At 38.3% G+C, this 25,366-nt stretch overlaps 1 protein-coding gene across 11 annotated transcripts in view; it reads left to right on the top strand.

The window, feature by feature from the left end:
- Positions 1-25,366, top strand: part of ZFHX4 (zinc finger homeobox 4) — a 179,221-nt gene that overhangs the window by 29,834 nt on the left and 124,021 nt on the right. For all 11 annotated transcript variants that reach the window (XM_028736662.2, XM_028736664.2, XM_028736663.2 and 8 more), the window contains exon 3: positions 1-325. This exon is cut by the window's left edge. In XM_028736662.2, coding sequence (XP_028592495.2) covers positions 1-325 — 325 coding nt within the window. The remainder of the gene's footprint in view (positions 326-25,366) is intronic.

The raw sequence follows: 25,366 nt of genomic DNA, 5'->3' as shown, positions 1-25,366 counted from the left end.
TGTGAGCAATGAACGTTCTCTCCCTGAAGAGGAGTGGAGGGCTGTAATTGGAGACATCTACCAATGCAAGCTCTGTAACTACAACACGCAGCTCAAAGCCAACTTCCAGCTTCACTGCAAGACTGACAAACACATGCAAAAATATCAACTGGTGGCTCACATTAAAGAAGGAGGCAAAACTAACGAGTGGAGGCTGAAGTGCATTGCCATTGGCAACCCAGTTCACCTAAAATGTAATGCCTGTGACTACTACACCAACAGTGTGGATAAATTGCGCTTACATACCACCAATCACAGACACGAGGCAGCCCTGAAACTTTACAAGGTAAGCACCCACCAGCAATTTAAGTTGGCTTAAAATAGGAAGCGGCATTTAACTCTTGAAATGTTAGCAGAACGGTGTTTTTTTGAGTGATGTGCAAATTAGAGGATTATTGATAAAGCAACAAAAATCAGACTACTGAGCTGGAAGCGCTGCACCTGGAAAGTGTTATACCTTATAGCTCATTTAGCTTTCCCTTTATTTGAACCTTTATATATATATATCACTGTCAGCACAGTCCTATATGTATGTTTACTCAGGTGCAAGTCCCATTGAGTTGGATGGAGTTTAGTCCCAAGTTAATGGGCATTGGATGCAGCCTAACGTCTTAAACTTACAATTTATATTTCTTGTGTTGCAAATGGCTAAATGAGTTTCTCTTCTAAATTCTACAACAGCCTTTGTTAGCTAACTGTTAACTATGAATTCTTTTGTGTATTTTGTGTGATACTTGCATATCTTGTATAGGAAAGGAAATGGCTCCTAGCATTGAGGATGTTTAAATGACCCCAACCCAAAATGTGCCACCTCAATTTTTATAGTAAAAACACACACTTGTACCACAGTATTACTATGAATATTCAGAAGCAAACTCTTGCTATCTCTTTGCCTACTTTTGCTTTTGATTAGTCAATAATTATTTTTTATTAACATGAAAGGGTGTGGTGCAGATAAATATTAGCGTAATGGGAAATACACCTTTTTTCTGGCCTGGGGAAAAACTATACTACGTGTGGGAGTGGCAAATATTATTTATTACCGATCATGCCATGACTTTTTCCAAACCCCAATTACTGGATTTTACTTTGTTTTGTTTACTGGATTGTCCTGTTGGGCTTGGTTTATGTATAAAGTGTTGTACATTTATTTATGGCTTTCAGATATCAAGCACTATTTTGTTTGAGGTTTTTTTCCACAAGGATGTTACAATTTGTCAGTGTATTTTAAATATAGTGAGAAAGTCCATGTGGTAAGTGTAACATACATACACGAGAGCTTGCCTTTAACTTTATTATGAATAATAAGTATGATTTTTCTAAAATGCTGTTATAAAATTTGCACACATATAAATAAAAAAGTAAGTAAATCAGCAGTTCTCTAGGCAAATACCATAATTATTAAGCTAATGAATGTTCTATAGTTGGTTGTGTATAAACCACTTTGTTGAAACAAATGGCAGACATGCAGATGAAAATAATATACTCAATTTGTAATCTTGCAGACAGCAAATGAAGGGGAAGTAAATACTACAGATTTAAATCCATATATGCTTTAGAATGTAGATGTATATATCTACTTCTGTGTTTGGATACCAAATGCAAGTCTGTCCATACAGGACACTGATAACCAAACTCAAATGCATTCACATATCTTCCTTAGTACCTAAAAGGAATGAATTAGTATTTAAAGAAAGAGGGTTGTATACAATTAACTGCTAATCAGACTAGACCTATAGAAATCAATATACCTAGGTAGTCATGCCCATTGATTTCACTGGGTCTGTGGTAAGTAGGAGTTGGTTGACAACAACCCCGAGTGAGGAAGCTGAGGAAAAACCTTTCAAGGTGAGCAAATTGTGCTGGTGGTTGTGAACAAGCTGCCCTCCCCACTTTATAGGAGACTTTTCTGACCATACTTGGCTTTCCGCGTTTCCCTTTCAGACCTTAGGATATTAGCCTAAGCTGACCTTCACATGCTTGCCCTGATTCATCCACGATTAAATTCATCTCCTTGCTGGCAGATTGCTAAAAGTGTTATCTACTACCACTTTAAGGTGGAATAAAAGTCTAAATTTGAATTTTGCACAGAAAAACAACAACACTATACGGAACATGAATTGATCAAAACATTCAAGACACTTACCCACCAAAGCAGAGCTTTATAGACCTTACAGCCCTTTATAAATCTCCAAAACAAACACCTGGTGTAAGATGTTCTGTCCGCTATTGCTTTAAGCTGTTTTCCTCCAGCTTATCTCACTTTTAGTATTGGAGCTGGGTTGGGGGGCAGGCAGAATTGTGTAAAGCAGTAGTGTACAGTACAGGCTGGGGGCAGGGGCTCAGCTTATTTTCAATGCAAATATTTTTCTCCCTCTGTAAAGTGTAGATCCCCCTACCTTTGTATGTATCTATCATTTGTATATCAATAGCACAGCTAGTATTTAAATAGTTGAGTAAAGTGTTTCCATTTACTTTATCCTGTTTAGAAGCCCAGGAAAAGACAGTGATCTATGCAAAGCACACGCTATTGCAGCAATTCTAAGTAGACCATTTTGTAGCTTTAAGAAACTATAGAATCCCACAATATGGTTATCTTCCTGCTATGCTACCTTCTCATGAGATTTAATTACAATACCAGTACTCTGGAGAAGACAGAGAAAATAGAACACGCTGGGCCTGCAACAAAAAGTTGCAGTATGATTTGTACCTGTTGAGAGTTCCAGTCCGCTAGTAATGCCCCATTTTACTGTTTTATCTCCTTTCCTTCCTCCCCATTTTCTGTTTTATCTCCAAATGTCAGCCAGCATTCTGTGCCAACTGAACATGGCCAGCCTACATTGGGATCGGCAGTCCCTGCCCCCCCCCCAGTTGGGGGTTTCACCCCTCAAAGTTATTTTTTACTTTTGCAAATCTTGTGATTTCCCCAAGACTGCAAATACTTCCCTCTTGTCCATGGATGGTGCTGTTTTGGCTACATAGGGATCCACACTTGGAGAATAGTCCATTAAAGGGTGTGAGAGCAACGCCTGGAGTAGGTTAGGAGGAAGAGGCTATTCTCCTTTGTTGAAAGGAGCTTGGCTTACACTTAACTGGTAAGGAGGAGGGAAGTGTTCACCCTCTAAGGTTCAATAAAAATAAATGACAAATTTACCAAATCACAGGCCTAGCTTAGGAAATGTCAGTCATTTCTAGAGTTGCCAAATTGCAATTACAAAGCTTTGCTAATTCTGTTAAATATTCCATGTCAGTGGGAGAGCATGCTGTGTTTTGTGTTTCTCGTCCCATTTCTTCATTCATGCCTCCATTCACTCTCCTTTTCTGCCTGCTGTAAAAAGTAGGCTCCAGTCTTCTCTTCAACTAACTGGGCCAGTTTGGTGAACAAAGAGAAAAATGGAGGAAAGGAGAAATAGCCAGGTGGCCGTGTACTTTTTGGCTTCCTCAGAATGTTTTGAATGCACATGAAGTATCCCTGGGTTGAAATCTAGCCAGTACCCATGATGCTGTAGTCCAGAAAGCATTAATGACCGCAGCAGAAAAGCTTTGGGTGGGGGAATCCCATTTTTTTCATTCACAAAATATTGGATGATATCACTGTTAGTCATACTCTGAGTAGACCCATTGAAATCAATGTACTGAAGTACATTAATTTTAATGGGTTTATTCTGAATATGTCTTGGTTGGATATCATCCACTGTGACTTTTAATAAGAGGAAAATGCAACATAAATGCCTTCTTGAGGCAAAATGTCTGGACTCCTTGCAACAGCTGCAATGTTAATAACTTCAGTGCTTTGGAAAAAGATGTTGCATGCATCACAACAGCAGTACTAAAATTGGTTGTTTGTGTATAAGCCCTCTTGTAAGATGTGAAAGCTACTAATGTATTAAAACCACAGCCCCTGCCCACTGAATTCATGAAGCAATTTGTGTAATTAGTTGCCTAATGTGACAAAGCAATGCTGCTTTATGAGAACAATTAACTTACAATCCTAGGAACACTTAATTGGAAGTAGGTTTGCATTGCAATCAGTGAGGCTTACTTCAACTTAATACATTGAGGTTTAGGGTGATATACATATTTGGGTGCTAGCAAAATTATTTTGTAATTATGAGAACAAATAATAAAATTGGACTGCTTCAGTTATTTGTGGTTTAATGGCAAGTATAAGTTTTATTGAGCATTTATTTCCTCTTTCCTCTTACATAGTCATTTAAAATGTTAAGGACACCTGACAGCAGCAGTTAGGTGAGGTTAAATATATAAAATATATTTTGCTTTTTGCTTTATTGACAAACTATTGATTCATACACTATTCACGTTATGATTGTCAGCTCAATTTGAATAGATCACTTCACCTCCCATTCTCAAACAACAGGAAAGTTGCATGACCTATTTCCAGTTTAAGAAGGTTAAAGGTTAGCTCAAAAGCATCATCTGCCTAACTGCTTAGTTTTAAACTGATCAATTTAATGAAAATCTGTTTTACAGATGGTGTTTTAATGTCTTTGGCAGGATTTGGGCAGCTTTAACATTAGATGTACGCTAGTAAACATTATTTTTTATTTGACCAGAGCAACACCTTTTCTTTTATGTTTTATAGTAGAAAACATGTGGGATATGGTATTTTGGCAGAAGACCCAAAGCAAAAAGTGTTGATGATCTTTCCATATGGATTCCACAACAGAATATATTTATGTCTATTGCTCAAACAAAGCTATATTCATGGCTAAGCAGACTGTTTTACTCTGAATCCTTAAAAAGAATTTCAGTCAGGATTGTATTTGGAAAATGCGTGCTTCCCATTTGCATACGATTGGAACACCAGCATTTAAAACAATAATCAAGACTGTTCCTTATGTATATGTAAGTATGCACTTTGTGTTTATAGCTGAGGTGACCAAACTGTGGTTTGTAAGCTAAATGTAGTTCCTGGCAGTTCAAATGTAAGGAGCTGCTGCACTTACTCGACCACATAGTACAAAAATGCAAATAGTTGTGAAAGACCTTATTTGTACTGTGAAGCTGTGTGACTTCCATGTGGCATTATCCACTTGCACAAAAGCAGGAATGAATTCTGTCCACATATTCCCTGTGGACAACTTCAAATTTCAGCCAAATGTCATATATAGCTTTTTAATAGATTTTGAGCAGCATTTTATTTGCTTGTTTGTAAATAGTGAATATTTAGGGAAACCATAAGGCGGGGACTTTGTGATGGGGGAAATAGGGTGAGTTGAGTCCCCCAACTTTAGCCATAAACACCATTGTGACAATACAAAACTGTATTTGTCTTTTTGACTTGTGAGTATAATGTGGTTTTGTTACAGAACGTAGTATAGTTCTTCAGTTCAGAGAATTTGGTTCCTATATGCCCTTTGGAAATATAGGGTAAAATCCAATGCAGTAGTTTTCTTATAAAATAACATGATGCAGCAGATGCGTCCACTATGAGAAAGGGTGAGTGTGTGATTTTCTCCGATTCCCACTTCCTCATGTAACCCCTCTGCTACTGTCAGTGCTGTTCTGGAACAGATTTGGAGGGAAGACATAGTGGCTGAAACAGGAAGGGGGAATCAATGAAAATTTCCTCCTCTTCACCTGCTCATCTCAGTCAGTGCCTCTATTGGATAATGTGTAGGGAAACTTAACATTCTCATATTCTCAAACTTACTGCACAAATTTTGCTATGGTGTAGAAGAATATGCAATCTGTTCATCAAAAATAATTGCAGTGACTTAAGGTGTTCACTGAGTATGTTTTAAAACATGTGTACGTAGTACACAGTACCACAAATACAGCAGGCAACAGACCAAAATAACAACATATATCTGAAGGAAGATCCTCGAAACTGCTTTTGTGACCATTGTATCAAGTACAACTTACATGTAAAGTGGTAGTTTAGGGTGTGCTAAATTCATTTCCTATGCTACCTTTAAACTAGAGAACTAGCTGTCTATATGCCATGTACTGCAGATAAACTCTCTCCATTGAGACTTATGCAGAGATCTTGGGGGGGGGGGCATTGCAATGAACACTATTAGCATAACAGCAGTGCTTGGCGGAGTCCATCTTTTTATAACTGGATCCCTTTTCAGTGACATTAATTTGGTACTTCCTTGCCACCATTTTAGAATCTGATTTTATATATTTGGTTGACTTTTTTAGTTAAATGCAGAATAACTTTTTGCGTAAGAATTCTAAAGCAAGATTCCCCCGGGTGTTGCTGACTCTGATGTGTTTATTTAAAGAAAAAGTTCACTATGGTCCTTTCTTTTGTCAACAAATGACTGCTACCAGCCTTTAAAATAGCCCAGTGAAGCTAAATTATCACGAATATATAAGATTGCATTCAGAAAGGCTAGAAGAACAAATGGAGCATTGACTATATTTTATAGGATAGATTTATAGCCTGTCCTTGGGTCACTTAGGGCCAAGAATTTTCACGGTCAGCTGGTTGGGCCTGCTGGCGAGCATCCTCAGCAGGAAATGTAAATACCATATAGCACCTGCTCTTCAGCTGGGCGGCTAGCACTCTTCTGCTTTTGGAAGGGAAGTATCTCCCACCTCAAGTCTGGTCCAAAGTAGAAAGCTTAATTATACTGGTCTTGCTCTGCATCTGTCATCAGTGAAGCAGAATAGTCTGTCTGGATTCTCTAATGCTGTTTGCATATTCGGATTTTAAATCAGCCAGAGATGTTGAATGCATTGCTTGTGTCTCCTTGTTTATGAATGAGACAACTGGGATTTAGGTAACTTCAAGAGTACTATTTCCCCAATGAACATTGCTAGTGTTTTCCTCATTATTCTTGTTATGGATGAAAGCATCAGTGTTAAAAATTAAAAATTGTATTTGGGAGAGTAGGTATGAAATAACAAAGGAAGGGGGAGAGAGAAATCCGTCTACAACACAAGCTACATTTGTTTGCTATATTTTGTTTAGCATGCAATGATGATACTTTGATCAGTGTAGAATTAACAGAGTTCCATAATTTAAATTTCAATAGTCTTCTCCTAAGTTTCCAATTTAAAATCAAATATCCCAGATATGTGCCATTCCAATTATTGAACTGTCATTGTCCCAATATGATAGTAAAAGAGGTTGTGAGATTGTGCTGTGCTTATTTGCATAAAAGTCATTGTGCAAAAAGAAATTGGAATGTTTCGGTACATTCGAGAGTCAAAACATGGTTTCCTTAATCTTACTATAGTCATTTGTTTAGATAAAGAAAGCTGTTTGGAGAGATAAATAAAAGTTATTATTTTCTTGCTCTTAAACATAGTTGTCACTGAAAAATATTTCATTTTTTAATAGTGGTTTAACATTTGTGGTCATTTCAGGGTTGAAATATCTAAAATTAAATTCCCATGGCTGTTTATGTGTGTCAACTAATTTGAATTATGCTATTATATTAACATGTATAATGATAAGGAAAGTGTTAAGAAACCATTTTTGTATCAGCCTTTTAAAATATAAATATACTTCATGTCAACATAAATGTATGTGTGTGCTAATGAACAAATGGTGGGGTAATAATTTTAAAGGGTTCCTTTTTGCTTCTAGTTTAGTGGGAATAACAACTTGTAAATAACCCACACATTATAATTCTGTTTAAACATAATATATTTTTAGTCAGGCCTTTCTGTCATGTTGAGGATATATACCGTACTATGACCATCAATTTAAAAATATTTATTTTCAGTACCTTAAAAATAAATCTGCAGTTTCCCCTCAAAATATGATCTATAAAATTGGATCGAAATACAGGTTTTTCTGCAAATGAAAAAATGTATTTGATATCACATTTAGAGCTAGGCTCTAAAAGCTAGGTAAGAACCTATGCTTTGGAAGTTGGATCCGGCTCTTCAATGTGTTGCATCTCATCCCCTGAACTTTAAAGGTGTGGACTGGGATGGCAAACAGCCAACTGAATCTGCTTTCACCTTCAAAGACATGAATCAGATGTCTCACACCCAGCCAATCAGCCGCTTCATAGCTCTCCCTTATCATGTAGGAGGCTGCCCAGCAAGGGGAAGCCTCCCACAACTTTAAAAGCATGGTTCAGGCATGCTCAGAAGTGAAATCATAGGCTGGGTTGAAAGCCAGCCAGCCCAATCTGCATCTTCACAGCTCTCATAAGGTACTGGGCAGCCTTCCACCCGATGAGGGATGCCTTCGGAAATGTGGATTGGGCTGACTGTCAGCTGGCCTGATGCAGGCATTCAGAGGTGAAAGTGCAGAGCATGTCAGTTGTCAACTGGCCTGGTCCACATTGTCAAACTCTTTTGAGGCATAATAGGTGCTTTTTAATTGCATGTGACTACTAATTAATGTTTTCTGTGGGTACCACCCCTGCCCTAAAATATTTCAGCTTAGTTCTCCCTTGCACTCTATGTTCCTCACACAGCCACTAATGCACTAAGCCACAGTATCCACTGATTTCCATCTCTCTATTTTAATGGCTTGCCATTTGGACTGTCTGCCAGAACTACGAAATAAGGAGGTTGTTGCCCCTTTTAGCTGTTATCTCGTGGTGCCCTACAATGTTTCTTGTGTTTCCCAGGGAGGTGCTTTATCTGGGAGTCCTTGCCCTCTATGGGAGTAAATGGAATACCTTTTCTGATATGTGAGAGGACTATTGAGTAAAAATTATGACACTTTTTCATGTCAAATTTTAAGGCTAAGTGGTGATTATCAAAATGTGCAGGAATGCTATCCTGACTGTATAAGGTATCTACATAGATCAGTAGATATGCAGTATTACATTCACAATAAATATCGTACACAGATTTCTACATTTTCTGAATTGTATGTACATATAGCTACATAGTCCTATTTTCATGAGAATCTCTTACAAGATAACTTTTCCAGAGGAGAAAAAGCCTTTCCCAGTTAACAAAGGTCAGAGCAAGATGTGATCAAATTATTAGAACCATGGTGAAGCTGCATGGGCTAAATGAAAATGTGGATTTGGTCCGAAACCTTAAAGTTCCTCATTATGTGTTCAGTTTGTAGATTATATATTTCGGCCGGGGGATGCCTCTTTGTAATAAAAAGGAATAGCATTCCCAAGTTTGCTTGCTTTGTGTAAACTTCCACTGAATTATGCATGTATTGCAGACAGTAATACTTTGCTGGATCCACTGTTAATGACACAGTTATTGAGCACGTTATTTTTAATCAACGAATGTACTGCAAATACATAAGCAGCCTTCTTTCTTAATGTCAGAACTGGAGGTTGTAAGTTACTTTTCGTTTTCCTTTTCCTTCTTCTGCCTCTTGGGAATGGCACATCACATAGTGAAATAGTGTTTGTTTGACCTCCCCTTCCCAAATACAGGGGCACGTTTATATTAACAGTAAAGTTCACAGAACTTCTCCTAGTGGAGTACCAAAAACAAGCATGTCATGGAAATGACCCTCTGGGTCTCCAGAGAAATGGAGTTAACCCTCATGTGCTATATAGTCTTCAGATATAGTCTTCATCTAACATGGTCCCAGAGGAAACTGAAAGTGTTTGTGGGAGCAAAGGTATTACTATAAACTTTAGTTTTTAAAAGCCGAGGATGCTGAAATAAATGGAAATGGATATAAAGTCAAGCAAATCTACAAGAGCAAATCATAACAGCAAAAACCAAATTGAAGAAACAGTGTAAATTAAGTGTATTGTTTCTCCTTCTAATCAGTTTTCTCTTGTGTTACGTGAGAAAACTAAACTATTTATAGCTTCTACTGTCTGACCCAGCTTCAGTGTATTGCTTCATACTGAAAGAACTTTGCTTGCTCTTGAAAGGTTGACCAGTTACGTAGTTGCCCTCTTAATCCCAGGCACTAGTCCCTGCCTTCTCAAATGTATCCAGACACACCAAAGGGTGAACAGCTTCCCTAAATGGATACTATACCTAACATATTCCAACATTTCTCCTTGATTTAAATGTCAGAACCAGCTGAGTGAAATACCTTTTCTACATTAAAAGTTAAGAACTGTGGTATACCTAGTAGACATACTAAGGCCATATCCTCAAACCATTTTGTCTAAACTACTGCAACTGATATTAACGTTAATAATGATCCTTCCGTTGTTTTTTTAAAAAATGAATTTAAGACCAAAAAGTTCCTGTTCAACTATGGAAGAGGTAAAGGATCAGAGTATACCTGAAAGAGAAAAGATTTCATCAGATTTAATAAAAAAAGTGACTGAAGAATGACCTCATTGTTGTTGACAGTGAATGCTGGCTGTCCCATGGTAAAACTTCAGTAGTCAGCACTGCTGCAGAGGCACTATAAAGAAAATACAGGAAAATCTTCCATACTATGTATTACTCACCAGGCCTAAGCTGAAATACAGTATTCAGTGTGTTCAACCGCACTTTAAGAGGTATGCAAAGGGGAATCTTTTCTTAGATTTTGTTGATTTCCCCTAAAAAATTAAACTAAGAATTATTGTGTTTTCACATATATTTCATGAAACAATATCATATTGTATAAAACTATTAAAAATTCCTGCTTTGCACAACTGATGGTATATTTCTAATGTGGCACACAGTAGTGGACAAATTACCCAAAGCTGAATTAACTAAACATTATAGGAATGGTTCAGTTGTAATTTTACAGTAAGGGATTCCCTTCACCTCTAGAATTCTGTGCTTTCATAGTACGCATATAGAATGATAAGACCCTCTTTCAGCTTCAGTTTCAACTGAGCTTTAGAAACGAAAGCAAGAGAAAAGCTGCAGTCTGTGTGTGTGTGTGTGTGTGTGTGCGCGCGCACCTGTGTGTATGGTATAAGTGCCAATTTTCAAAACACAGTCAATCCCCTCATCTGTGACATGGTGGTCTACTTTTTTCTTTTCTTTTAATGTCATGAGTGAAAAAAATTGCATACAAATGTGTGGGGAGACAGTTGCTTCTTGTCAATTCTAGGTTTAGAAATGTAAGGGCGTCTGAGACTTTTTGTATTTATGTTGCTTATTTTTTTATAAAGTTCCCTTTCTTGTCCTATTCACATAACATCTTTGCATGGGCAGGGGAGTGGGTGGCACTAAACCACTGTACCTCTTGGGCTTGATGATCGGAAGGTTGGCGGTTCGAATCTGTGCAATGGGGTGAGCTCCTGTTCCTCTGTCCCAGCTTCTGACAGTTCAAAGGCACACCAGTAAAAGTAGATAAATAGGTACTTGTGCAGAGGGAAGGTAAACAATGTTTCTGTGTGCTTTTGTATGGGAAAACTGGTCAACTTGACTCCGGTTTCCTTTGTCTAATACTAGGATTGCTGCAAAAAGGGAGGCAAGAAAACCATTTGCTTTAATATACATATTGTTGTTACATGTGGAGAAAAGAGCTTCCCTTTTCCACCTAAAATAATGCACAGACATTCTTCAGGGGCTATTTCATAAAGAACATCCTTCTTTTTAAATTTTTACCTTCCACCATATTGCTCGTTTATTTAGTTTTCTTGTGGCTCTATAAAGCTCCTTTTGTAGTTACAACTAACCTAACTTATTTTATGTCATCTACAATCTTTGACACCTCATTGGCCATTGCCTTTTCAGATCATTAATAAATACATTAAGCAAGACTTCTCTTACTATGGAACATTTGGGCAACCCATTCTGATTTTTTTTCCATGTTGTACATGGACCATTAATTCCTAATTTGTTTTGTAACTCTTTGTATCATGTCACCAGTTCAGTTTTCATCCCACAAGTTCACAGTTTCTTAATAGCTTTTTCTGAAGGACATTATCAGATTTTTTAAACTAACTGCCAGATTAATTTTTAGATTCTTAGGTTAACACTGAAATATTTATAGACTAAAGATAGCAGAATTTTCTCAAGGAAAATGGTTATATGCTTTGTGACATGCAAGGAATCTTGATGTTGATGTGAGAAGTCCATACATTTTTATTTAATCTCCATACATTCCTGACACTGTCCAGTGTAATGACCGCTACTTGTTTTCTCAAACTTGTGACTAGTTCACCATTACTACATAATGGAGAAGTACACTATTGGTAACCTCAGAAGTTAGGATATTAGGATGCGCCCCCCCCCCATTAGCAAAAATAAAAGAGGGGAGGAGAAAAAGGCACCTTTGTCAGCCACCATTGCACTTTGCACCTCTCCTATATTCAGAACAGAAGGCAGTGCAAGATACCTAGTTCAAGCATCCAATGAAATGTGGTCATGTTTACGGGACGTGTTCAATGTAGGAGAAGGCTGACATAGTGCAAACAGGTTCAGTGTGGGGGTAGCAAATAGTCTCTCCTGCATTTATTTATTTAAAAAAAATTATTTATTTTGTTTTTCAGATTAAAACTTTACAGTCACATTTCCAACATACAAAATAAAAACAAGATTCCAAGGAATCTCCTGGACTTCCCTCCTCCCCTTATTGTTAATCATTTCCTCCTGCATCTTTTATAATAATCCAAACCTTTTATCTCTCCATTGTATCCAAAATGCACCATTAAACTACAAGTGATATTGCAATCCTACTAATGATTTTATCTGTTTACAATGGTTTTTAAGATAAGTTATAAAGTTCCTTATTAAAATTTTGGTCTTCCTGATTTCTGATTCTTCCCGACATTTTAGACATTTTGGCATAATCCATCAACTTGATCTGCCATTCTTCTCGGGTATTTTGAATTTTTAAGCAGAGACATTTTGGGCGCACCATAGGAGGGGTGTGCCACGTTTGAGAACCTGGTGTGGTCTTAACTGTGAGCCATTTTTGAGTACAAAAAACCCTTCATCATTCTTGGCATTTTACCTCTTTTAATGCCCAAGTAACTACTACTATTATTATTACCGTTAGAGCTTTATTCTGTGTAGCTTAAGACAGGAAAAAAAATTATCCCCATCCTGTCTCTTTATTCTCACAACAATATATGATATAGGTTAGGCTGACAGTCTTAAATAACTCTTTTAATGTTACATAGACTTTGGATACAATGTAGGACTGAAAAATTAGGAGGATTTATAGTACAGTATGCAGCTGAAAAGGTTAACTAAAGAACCCACGGAGGGGAGGAGGGAAGTCTAGAGATTCGGAAGAATCCTCTTTAATTTTTATTATTTGTGATTTTGTGTGAATGAATTTGTAAAATCAAATAAAAATCATTCCCACCTCCCAAAAAGCTGACAGATAGTGACTGGCCCAAGCTCATTCAGTGAGTTTGGTGACCAAGTTGGGGATTTGAACCCAGGTTTCTCTGGCCTTAGTCCAACACACTGATCGCTACACAACAGTAATGTCAAAGGGGAAGACTTACATGGTGTTCTTCTGATGCGTGAGTGAAAGAAACTCATCCTTTTGCTTAATAACAGTGAGTATATGCCAGTCAGTGATGTGGTCCAGGGCATTTCTCATTAAAGCGGTGTCGCTTGTCTGTGATCATTAGCCAGTACACAGAATTCTTGTGGCTTAACTACTATTATTTCTTGGGAGTTTCAAAGGGTTTTCAAAATTCTAGAATGTTCTATTAATTGGATGACGTTTCAGAATGCAGGTTGTAATTGCAGAGGTTGGCTTTTATTTTATTTTTAGTATTTCCGCTGATTTCTGGTGTACTATGTGGGATACTTAGGAGGCAAAACATTAAAGAGACCTCCTGGAAGAAAGGATGTACAAGTGTCCACAAGGTGGAAAGCTGTAATTTGGGTGTCCTTTTTTCATTAGAGAAATCATGTACCCCTTTGATGAAAGGGTATTTTTAGAGGTGTTCATATGTTCTTCAGTCATTATTTCTTACTTCAAATATATTTTAGCTTCAGAGTTCAAATTGAGTTGTTTCACTGTCCAGAGATAGTGTTTTATGTTCTATGGTTCACCCAAGGGAATCCCCTTATTTCTGATGCTATTGGTTAAAAGTTGATTACCAAAAAGGGTCAAAATGACAGAAAACCAGGGGATACTTTTTTTGAGCTTTTGGTAATTTGGAAAACATGACCATACCATTATCCCAGAATAAACTTCCTTAAAGCTTCTGCAATGGTCCTCAGAGCACACATCCCTCAATGTCTTAACAACAGTGTTTTTCATGTGATTCGAAACGGCACAGTTTTACAAGATTTGTTTAGAAAGCCCTCCCCCCGCCGCCTTTTATTAAGAGCAAGTTTATGCAGAAAGTTCATAGTGCGGATAGAAAACAACAAACAGAAAACATACTGTGGTTAACAAAAAATCAAACATTTCTTTGCTAGTCCAATGATTTATTTTGTTTGATTTGGAATTCTGACTGATAACCTTTAAACTTTTGAAGATGCTAGCTAGTTCTGTAGTGGGACAAAGGAACTTGAGTTAGATGTGTGTGTGCTTATGAGGGCAGAGAGAGAGAGAGAGAATGTTCCCCTCTCTTCTACAGCATGTAGCATGTTGTGGTGACTTCTGCATTTGCACACTATATTTTGTTGTAATAATCAAGCCCCACCCACTGCCCTCAATCCACATTTGTCTGCAGATGTGGGTTTCCTCCTTTCAGAAGCTTTTGCTATATACTACATAGTCATCAATTGTTTCATCTCATCTAGCCATTTGTTTGGCCCAATTATCACTTTTTTCTTGCATCATGATAGCTACCAAACAGTGCTTCAGCAGGTTAGGATCAATGCTACATCAGGAATGTGAGCTACACAATTTGGGAACACCACCATTCTGCTGAAATAATTTTTCAGTGGTAGTTGCACCACACTAATAACATGGCAACTCCTCTTCCTCCACCTATTTCTGTTTATTTGTTTTCCTGTGACATAGTTGAAACACTCATGTGCTTCATGTCTGCATGGATTGATCCATTTATGATGAAGCATTATAGTTCTCTTCACTAACTTTGTAAGAATAGTCAGCTGTCTTCCGTCATTTTGTGTGCACTTGTTTTCAAATGTTGTTGAGTAATTTCTAAATATGCACGGTTATGTGCTGAAACTACAAGAAGGCCTGTATTTAATGAAGAGGGGCGTTGCATACAAAAGGTCTCATGTTCAGTCCCTGGAATCTCCACATTCAGCTGGGGAAGAATTCAGTCTGAATCCCTTGAGAGTCACTGCCAGAGTAAACTGTGCTGAGCTATATGGATCAATGGTCTGATATAAGACAGTTTCCTGTGTTCCCATTGCTTCAGGGTTGTGCTCTTAAGATTGCTTCATCATAAGGAGATGGTAAAATCACAAGTCAGTTTTGCCACCAGGCCCTAAAGAAACAATCCTATATTCTCAACCTACTAATTATAGCAAGGAAAGTATTTCAGAAATGTTTTCAGGTAATTCTTTTAACTGCACAGATATTATTTTTCATATCCTGCACATACAAAGCTGAGCTCTGTTAATGCCAAGGCAGAGAAAAGTTATGACTAATACATTTCAGAAATTGCCAGCATTTTTCTTATAATAGCTTTTCCGTTCTCCGAACGTTATGGTTTTGAAGCCTGACGTCTTGGGACTTTTCAAGGCTAAAATGCAACTGCCTCATGTTCCATCGGAGTGTTAGATGTCTCTCATTTCCATTGCAGCAAAGCACCCATTTAAATCTCTGCTAAGATACCAGACAGAGGTCTTAATTCTAATTCTTTAATTGGAGTGGGTCCATCCTTGGCATTGATCCAGTTCTGAATACAGAGTTCTGTATTTGTGCTGTATTATTGCGGACAAGGAGTGGGATTTCTTTCATATTGTTTCTTTATAACAAATTAAATTCTTTGTCATTTAAAAAACAAAGGTAGCGTTGTTAGTCCGGGAAAAAAAGCTCACAAGATGAAGAGTTCTTGAGAACTCAAAAGCTTGCCACTATTTTGTCAAATTGTTGTTGGTCCTAATAAAGATATCGCTGTGGATTTTGGTATTTTTTGTCATTTAAAGTATTTCCATTTTTTAATGTTTTGGAATCCCTAAAGAATTTCGGTAGCAACTCCCCTACTTCTTCCTTCTCTGGTCCTCTGAATATGAAAGTTAAGATATGATTTATGTGATGAATGTTGTTGTTGTTTGTATTTTACCATCAATACTTATGGCAATTTACAAATTAAAAGAAGATGGACTTTTGCTCCAAGGACCTTTCAGCTTCAACATTGACAGAGAGATAGTGGAGGGATGTAGAGGGTAGGGGTAAATGGCAAAAGCCATAACTGGGCGTGATCAAAGCCAAATTGGGCAGGGACAAAGCTAAAAGTATGACTCAAAGGACAAACCTTGGCTACAAAACATCGTTATGGAGGTAGAAACCCAAACCACAATCCCAGGTTCAGACATCACATTATGCCAGACCTTGACTTAGCTTCATGCCATACTGTGCTAGAAAGCCTGGGCAGGTGTAAGTTTCTCTCCAGTAATGCTCTCATGTAGCAGTGGTAAGCCATACCTTGGCTTCTTGCTAGCAGCAAACCAGGCTATAGCTTTAACTTTTTATGTATCCCACTTTGATATCACTTTGAAATTAATGGATGGAACAATTATTTCTAAACAAACAAACAAGAAGCAAATCTCCATTCATACTCATCTATGGACTTCCCTATTCTGCCACCGCTTCTCTCTCTCTCCTTGACACCATTTTCTCAATTTCCTATTTATTATCAGTTCCCATTTTCATACATTTTCATGCAGTAACACACAGAAACTCGCAAACACACACACACTCACACATGGATATAGGCTCCATCCTAGATCTATGTATAAATTTCATAGATCTACAGTCTGAATAGATCTTCTATTCAGAAACTTCACCATCAGATGCCACGCAGGGGCCCAGTGTTCATCGTACTCGCTCTTTTTTGCCCCATAAAAGCCTTTTCCTCTTGTTCCTCTAGCCTCTTCCTCTTTGCCCCTCCTCCATGGCCCTTTCAAGTCCTTATCTTTTCCTGCTGCTATTTTCCTGCTGGACAGTAGAATCCAACAAGGAACAAAAATGATCTGCTTGTTTGCTGTGAGATTGTTTACCTTCTGTTCTGGGTGCATGGAAACTCTTGCTTTCTAGAAACCTATGAGAGCCAGATCTACACCATGGTTGGCAGTTCCCCACCTCTGGCTTAATGCCACTGTAGTTTTATTGCCTCTCCGTTTTATTGCTTGTATGAGCAATGCTGCATTGTTACTATTATATTTTATTATTGTATCCTTCCCTGGTGTTTATTTAGATGCAGTGGGGTTTAGATTTTTTAAAATTTTTTTTTTTAAATGAATGAATAAATAAATAAATAACCTTGTACAATAAAGAATAGTTTGTTTTGTTGCAGTTGGGAATGAACTATGTAATTCATTCACCAGTTGTCAGTGATTTAGCCTGTGCAAATGTATAGACCCTACTTTTAACATCTAGAATTAGAGTTTTAAATAACCTTAATGCCAAGGTTCTTGACTAAAAGATGAAAGATGTATCTGTGAAACTGTGTGTGTGTGTGTGTGTGTGTGTGTGTGTGTGTGTGTGTGTGTGTGTCTGCCTGCCTGCCTGCCTGCCTGCCTGCCTGCCCATTTCTTCTACTGAGAAATTAAAATGCTGGCTAGATAAAGCATGAAGTATGGGAAAACACGCATGTGTTTATAAATTACATGTTATTAAATCCATGATTCACAGTGACATTTTTTACATTTTATATTAGAGAAGCCACAGAGACTCAATACAGGGTTTATTTCCCAGGCAGTTTCAAGAGGCTATTTTTGTGGGGGAAATGTAAACTCCACTCCACTCCATTGTCCCAATCTGGATTGATCCCTCTCTGTGTTTTTTTTCTTTTCAAAAAGATGCAAGTGCAATCCACACATTCAATGGAGTATGTAGTTTAGCCTAAAACCCCTCATTATGTCCTTTTTATTGTAGAGAGAGAATAAAACTACAAGAATAAGCAAGCAAAAATACTGTTGTGCATATTTTGGTGCGTTTGGAGAAGCTGAAAATGAAAGAATTGCATTCCAGTCAGTTTATAAGGTTTCTGTCTATAAATCTGTTTTTTTCCTTTTCTTTTTTTTTTGCAAATGAAGAAATATATTGGCAGCTCCAGTCATAAAACTCTCACATAATGTCTAGTTTGACCCCTTGTCTCCCGTTCAGGAGGGAATGCTTTTTCAAAGAAAGGACCATCTATCAATTTCCAGGTACAATTTAAAAGCAAGGTGGGAAGAAAGAATGAAAATGTAAGACCAGATGTGCCAACTATAGTTTTCACAGTTCTGTTCAGATATTTTGCTTGAAACTTCTAGGCAACAACGGCAAACATTCACTTTATTTATTTACCAAAAATGTATATACCACTCAGCATATAAATAAATACCAGAGCAGTGTTTGAATACTTAATAGGCATTATATCAAACAGGCACCATCTATGACTGACATGCAGTACTTGCTGTATAATTGCTATGCTTTTCTAGTTCCTCAAATACTACATTTTCCCTTAGCGGTCCAATATTACGAACCATATGTGATCTTCTTCCTGTATAAAGGTCATGCTAGCTGGATAGGTTGGCCTGTTTGTCTGTGTGCATGAACTGTGAAGTCTATTAAAAATGACAGGTATAGGAAGGAGGGGGTAGGGTAGGGTGTTAACCTTAGGACCACCAAACGGGACTTTTCACTGCTGGGAACAAAGGCCAGCAGCAGCTTTTGCCTTTTTCAGGACTCCCGGGAGTTTAACTAACTACACAGAAGATGATGCGCAGCTGAACAAAATGCTTTTCACAAATAATAAAAAATTGAAGATATTCATTACACACACACACACACACACACACACACACACACACACACACTGTATATGCATGTGCGTAAAATTTATTTACCATTAATCAAGCTCCAACATTGTCTGTTATCTAAATTCTAATGAGCAAACCAGGCATTCTTTTGTAATTGAGTAATGTTAAATTCTTGAGGTAACTAAATAATCCAGTCTTGTTTGTTTGTTTGGTGGTGTGTTTTTTTAAAGTGGAATTAAGAAACTTATGGATTGTATTTAAAGAAGTCATACCCATAGTAGACCCATCAATAGATTTCATAATTATGTACATTGATTCCGGGGGCCCAATCTGAATAAGATTTACTACACCACCATGAAAGTTGTGTACCTTGGATGCTTTTTAGCCTAGCTTTGCAAGTTTTAGTATCTGTGTGTATTGTATTAGGGCATGCTTTTATTTCAGCTTTAGGATATTTAATATTTTTATTTATCTTTATTTAGAAAAATATTTATACACCACTATTCATTTTTTTTAAAAAAATGAGTACTTTACCACAGTACAAAAAACAGACATATGTGTTTGTTTGTTTGTTTGTTTGTTTGTTTGTTTGTATGATTTGCTTACTGTTACAGAAAGATGCATTCTTAAATTGCTAGCTTAAGCCTGACAGAATAGAAAAGTTTTCAGCAAGCATTTAAAAGTTGAAACAGATAATTTGGTTAGGTAAAAATTCAAAAGAAACAGCTATTTGTTTCTTAATTGATTTTCTACGTTAGTTGTTCATTGAATAGATAAGTAGTGCCTCTGATATTTGATTACAGAGCAAGGCACCCATTTAACCTTCTGTTCTTTCCTGGCTGGGATTTCAAATACAATACAATGTACCTCCCTTAGGCTCAGTAGGATTAGAATGCTAGCAGTAATCCCTGATGCTATGAAATAGACCTGATAGAACTTCAACTTACTTGTTTAGGATTATGCTCATGAATTTCTGCTCATCTAGATGCATTAACCCTTTGGGATCATGTGCGACATGTGATGAGTAAAATAATAATAATAATGCATACATACATACATACACTGAAGGCCATTAATGAGTTTTAAGGACATCATTCTTATTTTACAGGCTCAAATGTAAAATTCATGCTGAGTTGTAAATGGATTTTGTAGTACAAATCCTTTTAGCTTTGTTCCACTTACTCCTAGTGTTAGACATCTTGTGTAGTATACCAGTAGCTTTAAATAGCTGGTCTTCATTTGTGCATTGACTTTTTCAAAATGAATTTTTAATGAGTTTTAGTGCTCACAGAAGGTGCCAGATTTTAATCTTTTGTAGCTCAAATATTCTGCCTACAGACAGGGCACAGTCAGTGTCCGCAGTTCCTTCATAGCCTCTGAATCATGGTTCTAATATGATATGAGGCTACTATCTTCATCACAGAAATTACATTTAATTCTCTGGGGCACCTCATGTCGGGCCCTCATTCTGACAGTGACAACACTACCAGTTGTACGGGTTATTTTTTATTTTATTGTAAGTTTTATTTTAAGTTGAGTGGGAGCACAAATTCATTTCTCATCAACAACCAAGCAGCTGTTATATGATTAAGACTTATAGTTACAACTGACCTGAATCACTACATTTGATTTGATGACCTATATTTAAACGCAGACTGAAGCTAAGCTACGCAAAGCACATCCCTATATGGGCAGAGAGATAGATTAATCTTTGACAGCCATTCAGTCCTATAGTGGTTTTGCTAAAATCTTCCTAAAGGTTGGTAACCTCCTGTAAAAGCCATAGAATAACTTTCTGCTCTCTGCCTGTTCCTGGAACATGGTTTGCTGCTTCTTTTTGTGTGTGCTGTGTCAGAACAATTCAGGAGTTCAAGGCAACTGGTAGTCTAATCCCCTCACCGCCAGAGGTTTATGTGAAGGCTATAGTAATCTGTGGTAAAGCAAGTTGCCCTTCATGTGCTCAAGGGCCTTGTCCTCCTCCTCCTCCTTGTTTTTGTTTTCATGTTGCATATTGTAGATCTGAGCCCTGACAGTCAGTGCAGGTTCCAGAAAAAGAACCTTACACAATGTAAACCTCGTCCTATTGGCATATAGTTACTTATTTTGGGTTGTATGCACTTGTACTCAGAGTAGGCATGGGCTCACTCTAAGTAGAGCTTAGTCGGCTACAACCTAATAATGCACCTGATTTTGTTGTGCCTAGCTTCTTAATAAGAGAAAAAATCACTGTTATAACGGGGACAGCACAGACTGCCTACCACTGTCCCAGTTGGTCAACTCTCTATTGGTATTTTGGCATGTTGTTAATACCTTTTTGTTTCACTGTGCTTTGGGTTTGGTTTCTGCCCCCTTTTGGTTGTATGATTTGGTCACTATGATGATTTTACCATGCTGCAAGACAGGAATATTGTAGTAGCAGTAGTAGTAGTAATAGCTTGTAACATAATGTTGTATTAGTGCCAGCCACAAATGGGAGTGTTCCTACTCAGGAGTTTAGCTAGCCATCCCAGAACAGGAGCCTTGTATCATTGTTTGCTCCTCACTGCATTTGAGATTCCTCCGGTCATCCTGAAAGCTTTCCTCATTGTGCTATAAAGTGCCAAAGCCTGAACTGAGAAGAAAACAGTAAGGAAATTCAGGATTTCAGCATATCTGTGATTGGGCAGGGGTGCCCCGCCCCTTGCTCTCAATAAAGCAGTAGCAGCAAAGACAGGAATTTGGTGGGGAGCAGTTGGTGTTCCTTGTGAATCTGGGTGTTCTCTCTCCAAACAATGAGATTTGTTTTTCCAATATTCTCTCATCTTTATGGCCTCAACATTCCACAGGCCTTGGAAGCTAAGAGGGCCATTTTGTTCTTTTCTAATCTGCTCATAGTAGCTAAGGAGAGTACTTCTGCAGCAACTCATCACTGCACTGGAACTTTCACCTTGTCTAATTTTGAACACACATCTGCTTACTGTACAATAAATGAATAATCGTTTTAGCCAGTCTTTAATTTTCCACCTTCTTTTCTGTTGTTTCTTTTTTATTCCCCATTTTATTTTTTTCAAGGACTTAGGAAAACTGGGACAGTGCCTATGGCACTGTGCATGAGGCACTTCTTGCAAAACAACTATTGTGCCAGTTTTATTTGTGGGGCAGTTCCTTCCACAGATAGATATATCTGAGTGAGTTTCACTCTCAGTAGTTATTGATCCACTGTTTCTCATATCCATGTACTTGGCAGAAGTGGCATATCAAAGTGTCTAAAGAAGTTGGGGAAATGATTGGAGCTACCATGGTGTATTACACCTACCAAAGCCAGCTATCACAGAGCCAGTTTGGTGAACTAAGCCCTAAAAGATATATACTAGTCCGGGCATAGGCAAACCTGGCCCTCCAGATGTTTTGGGACTCCAACTCCCATCATCCCTAGCTAACAGGACCAGTGGTCGGAGTGATGGGAGTTGTAGTCCCAAAACATCTGGAGGGCCAAGTTTGCCTGTGCCTGGACTAGAATCAGTATTATTTAACTGATCCATTTATGAAAATGAGGGGACAAGTATAAACCTGTGATGCAATTTCATAATGGGGGAGGAAGCAGGAGAACTCTGGAGAGGCAGCATAGTGGAGACCAGGTGACTTCTGCTTATTCCAAAGCTGTCCACAGATCCTGTAGCTTTAAACTGTTTTCAGGACAGGAGGAGGAACTAGATAATGCTGCCATTGAAGGACACTGTATTAAGTTACCTAGAAACTGTTATGGAAGCCCTTCTAAACCCCTTCTCTTATGACATGCCAGTTTCTTTCCTGTGATTTGAGGTGATGACTATAGGATTCCAGCCTAAGTCAACTTTTGAAATTACCAGGCTTGTATATTTAAATTATGATTGTTTTATTAATAGTTGCAATAAGGTTAATTGTTGAGAAAATAAATTGATTAACTTTATTGTTCTATTTATTGCTGGACGGGGTTGTATGATGGTAAGGTGCTGTAAGCAACTAGTGATAAAGGTTGTACAATAATAATCTAATGGGCAGCAATGTAATTCATAAACTAGTGTGTTGGTGGTGGGTTTAAATTAGCAAAACAATACAGTGGGAAGTTAGGATGCTTGAGGAATTTAGTCTTTGCCAATTCCCACATGGAATGTCTTGCTCTGCACCTCTTGGATTAATGTGCAGATCAGAGCATAGCAATCCAATGAATTTTGCTCTTCTATGAACGTTGCAGTGCAGTTCTCCACAGTCTAAAGGTATCAAAATACATTTTTAAATACTGTGAGAGCAAATGCACCTTTAAGCAGTACTTTAAGAGAACACGAGATGGACATACTGTTGGTTGGCTGATGTTGGAAGAGGTGTTCAGCCTTTCTGACGGGTTGCATTCCCCAGTTCTCAGATCTGGCATTTGGAGGAACAGCCAGCTCCAGATGCGGTTGTACTCCCCTTGAAGGAGCAGGTGCATAGCTTAGGGATACTCTTGGAGCCAGTTTTGTCATTAGACGTACAGGTGGGCTCAGTATTCCAGAGTGCCTATGCATCTGCTGTGTATTCTGCTGGACCAGGATAATCTAGCTACAGTTATCCATGCTTTAGTAACCTCCAGATTGAACTATTGTAATCCATATGCCTTTGAAAAACTATTAAATTTCTATAACATCTTTTCTCCCAAAGCAGCCCAGGCTAGTAAACACATCAGTGATAAAGCGAAAGAAATAATTGCTCCTTCCCAAACCCCAGCACCTCACTTACCCAACTTTGGGAAGGTAGTGTGAGGGCTGGGGGAGGACAGATGTTGTTGAGGGCCATTAAAAAAGGTCTTGAGGGCTGCATGCAACTCTTAGGCCGCATGTTGGACCACCCTGCTCTAGGTGACCTATGCAGCCTCCTTCCCGTTATCTTTCCAGAGCTGTGTAAAAACCTTCCTTTTTCAAAGAGCCTTTGAGAGCTGTTCTTTTGCATGCCCCGCACCATGGATTCCTCTGTTGGTTTTCTACTGCTGCTGATAAACGGCTGATTGCTTTGATTTTAGTTAATGTTGTACTTTATTATTTTATGGCCGACTGTGTTGGATGTTTTATTTTTAAAAACTGCTGTGAAATTTTGGATGAAAAGCACTGTAGTAATACTAAAAAATGAATAACAGAGGATAGTTTTGGGATAGCCAATATAATAGGAGAGGTTTCTCATGGCAACTGATAGGGAGCTATCTTTTGGGGAAGCAGCACTTTGGTAATGTCTGTATAAAGCTAAAGGTAAAGGGACCCCTGACCATTAGGTCCAGTCGTGGCCTACTCTGGGGTTGCGGTGCTCATCTCACTTTATTGGCCGAGGGAGCCAATAAAGCCGGCGTACAGCTTCCGGGTCAGCTTCCGGGTCATGTGGCCAGCATGACTAAACAGCTTCCGGGTCAGCTTCCGGGTCATGTGGCCAGCATGACTAAACAGCTTCTGGCAAACCAGAGCAGCACACGGAAATGCCATTTACCTTCCCGCTGGAGTGGTACCTATTTATCTACTTGCACTTTGACATGCAGGAGCGCACCGTCGCAGGGATTTGAACCGCCAACCTTCTGATCGGCAAGTCCTAGGCTCTGTGGTTTAACCCACAGCGCCACCTGTGTCCCAATGTGTACTATATTCATAGAGAGAATAATTTAGTTATTGTGTCCAGGATTAGGGCTGAAATAAGGGAAATACTGTAGTGGCCTGTGCAAACTTGGAATGAACCCCTGGGTGGACTATCAGTTGAATGAAGCTGGCTGTGGACTAAAGGCTGTTCTTGGCTGCAACTACAAGTGCTCCAGTGCTTTGGCTAGTGCCATTCTATTACCCCAGTTCCTTTTTCTGTCCTATTTATTATGGTCCAGTTATTATGTTATGTTCACATCGCAACGTAGTTGCTACTGGGAAGAAATGGAACATGGATTCTGGCATACAGTAGTTATAAGCACACTGCGGAAACTGCTGTCTGCATGGTTCAGCACCATTGCAGTTGATTCATGGATGGCAGCCATACCACAAACATAACATGTGAGTGGGGCTTCTAATGTAGCAATGTCACACAGACCTTCAAGCAGGAAAGAGGTTGGCCATCAAAATGCTGTAGGGTTTTTTTTTTTACCCAGAACATAAGGCTGAATGATTGAATGGTAGGGATGACTGGGCAGTAAGTGGATAGGGATTCTGTAGTAGTTCTGAAATTCTGCAGTAGTTATGAAAAGGTGGGATGGAGATCTGTCTAAAGATGCCAGAAGAAAGGGCTTTTGTCAGTGGGAAAGCCCATGACCGCAAAATATGTTTCTGTCTCATGTACTGCATTGGAATTCGCTGAACAGAATAATGTGGATATTGTTTTGTATAGGATATAGTGCTTTGATGGTGGTGCTACATGCTACATCTGTTGAGTAGGTTCTCATTGGTGAATTTTGCTGCATAGCTATGTATGCAAGTACATGTTGATATGGGGAATAGGTAGCTTGAACCAGGCTTTACAAATAGTGAGCCAGCAGTCATTTCTTTTACTGTGGTTACATTAAAAAGCATAGTCACAATAATATAAGTGAATTGCTGGCTTACTGTTTATATTGTTTGCACTCATGTATCCTCTGTCCAAGATTGCATGAAGAAATTTAGCAGTGTGAACCAGCCATGACATATTACCTCCA

The sequence above is a fragment of the Podarcis muralis genome, chromosome 8 (genome assembly GCF_964188315.1).
Source record: "Podarcis muralis chromosome 8, rPodMur119.hap1.1, whole genome shotgun sequence".
Classification (NCBI taxonomy): Eukaryota; Metazoa; Chordata; class Lepidosauria; order Squamata; family Lacertidae; genus Podarcis; species Podarcis muralis.
This window is presented reverse-complemented; position numbering and strand designations above follow the sequence as displayed.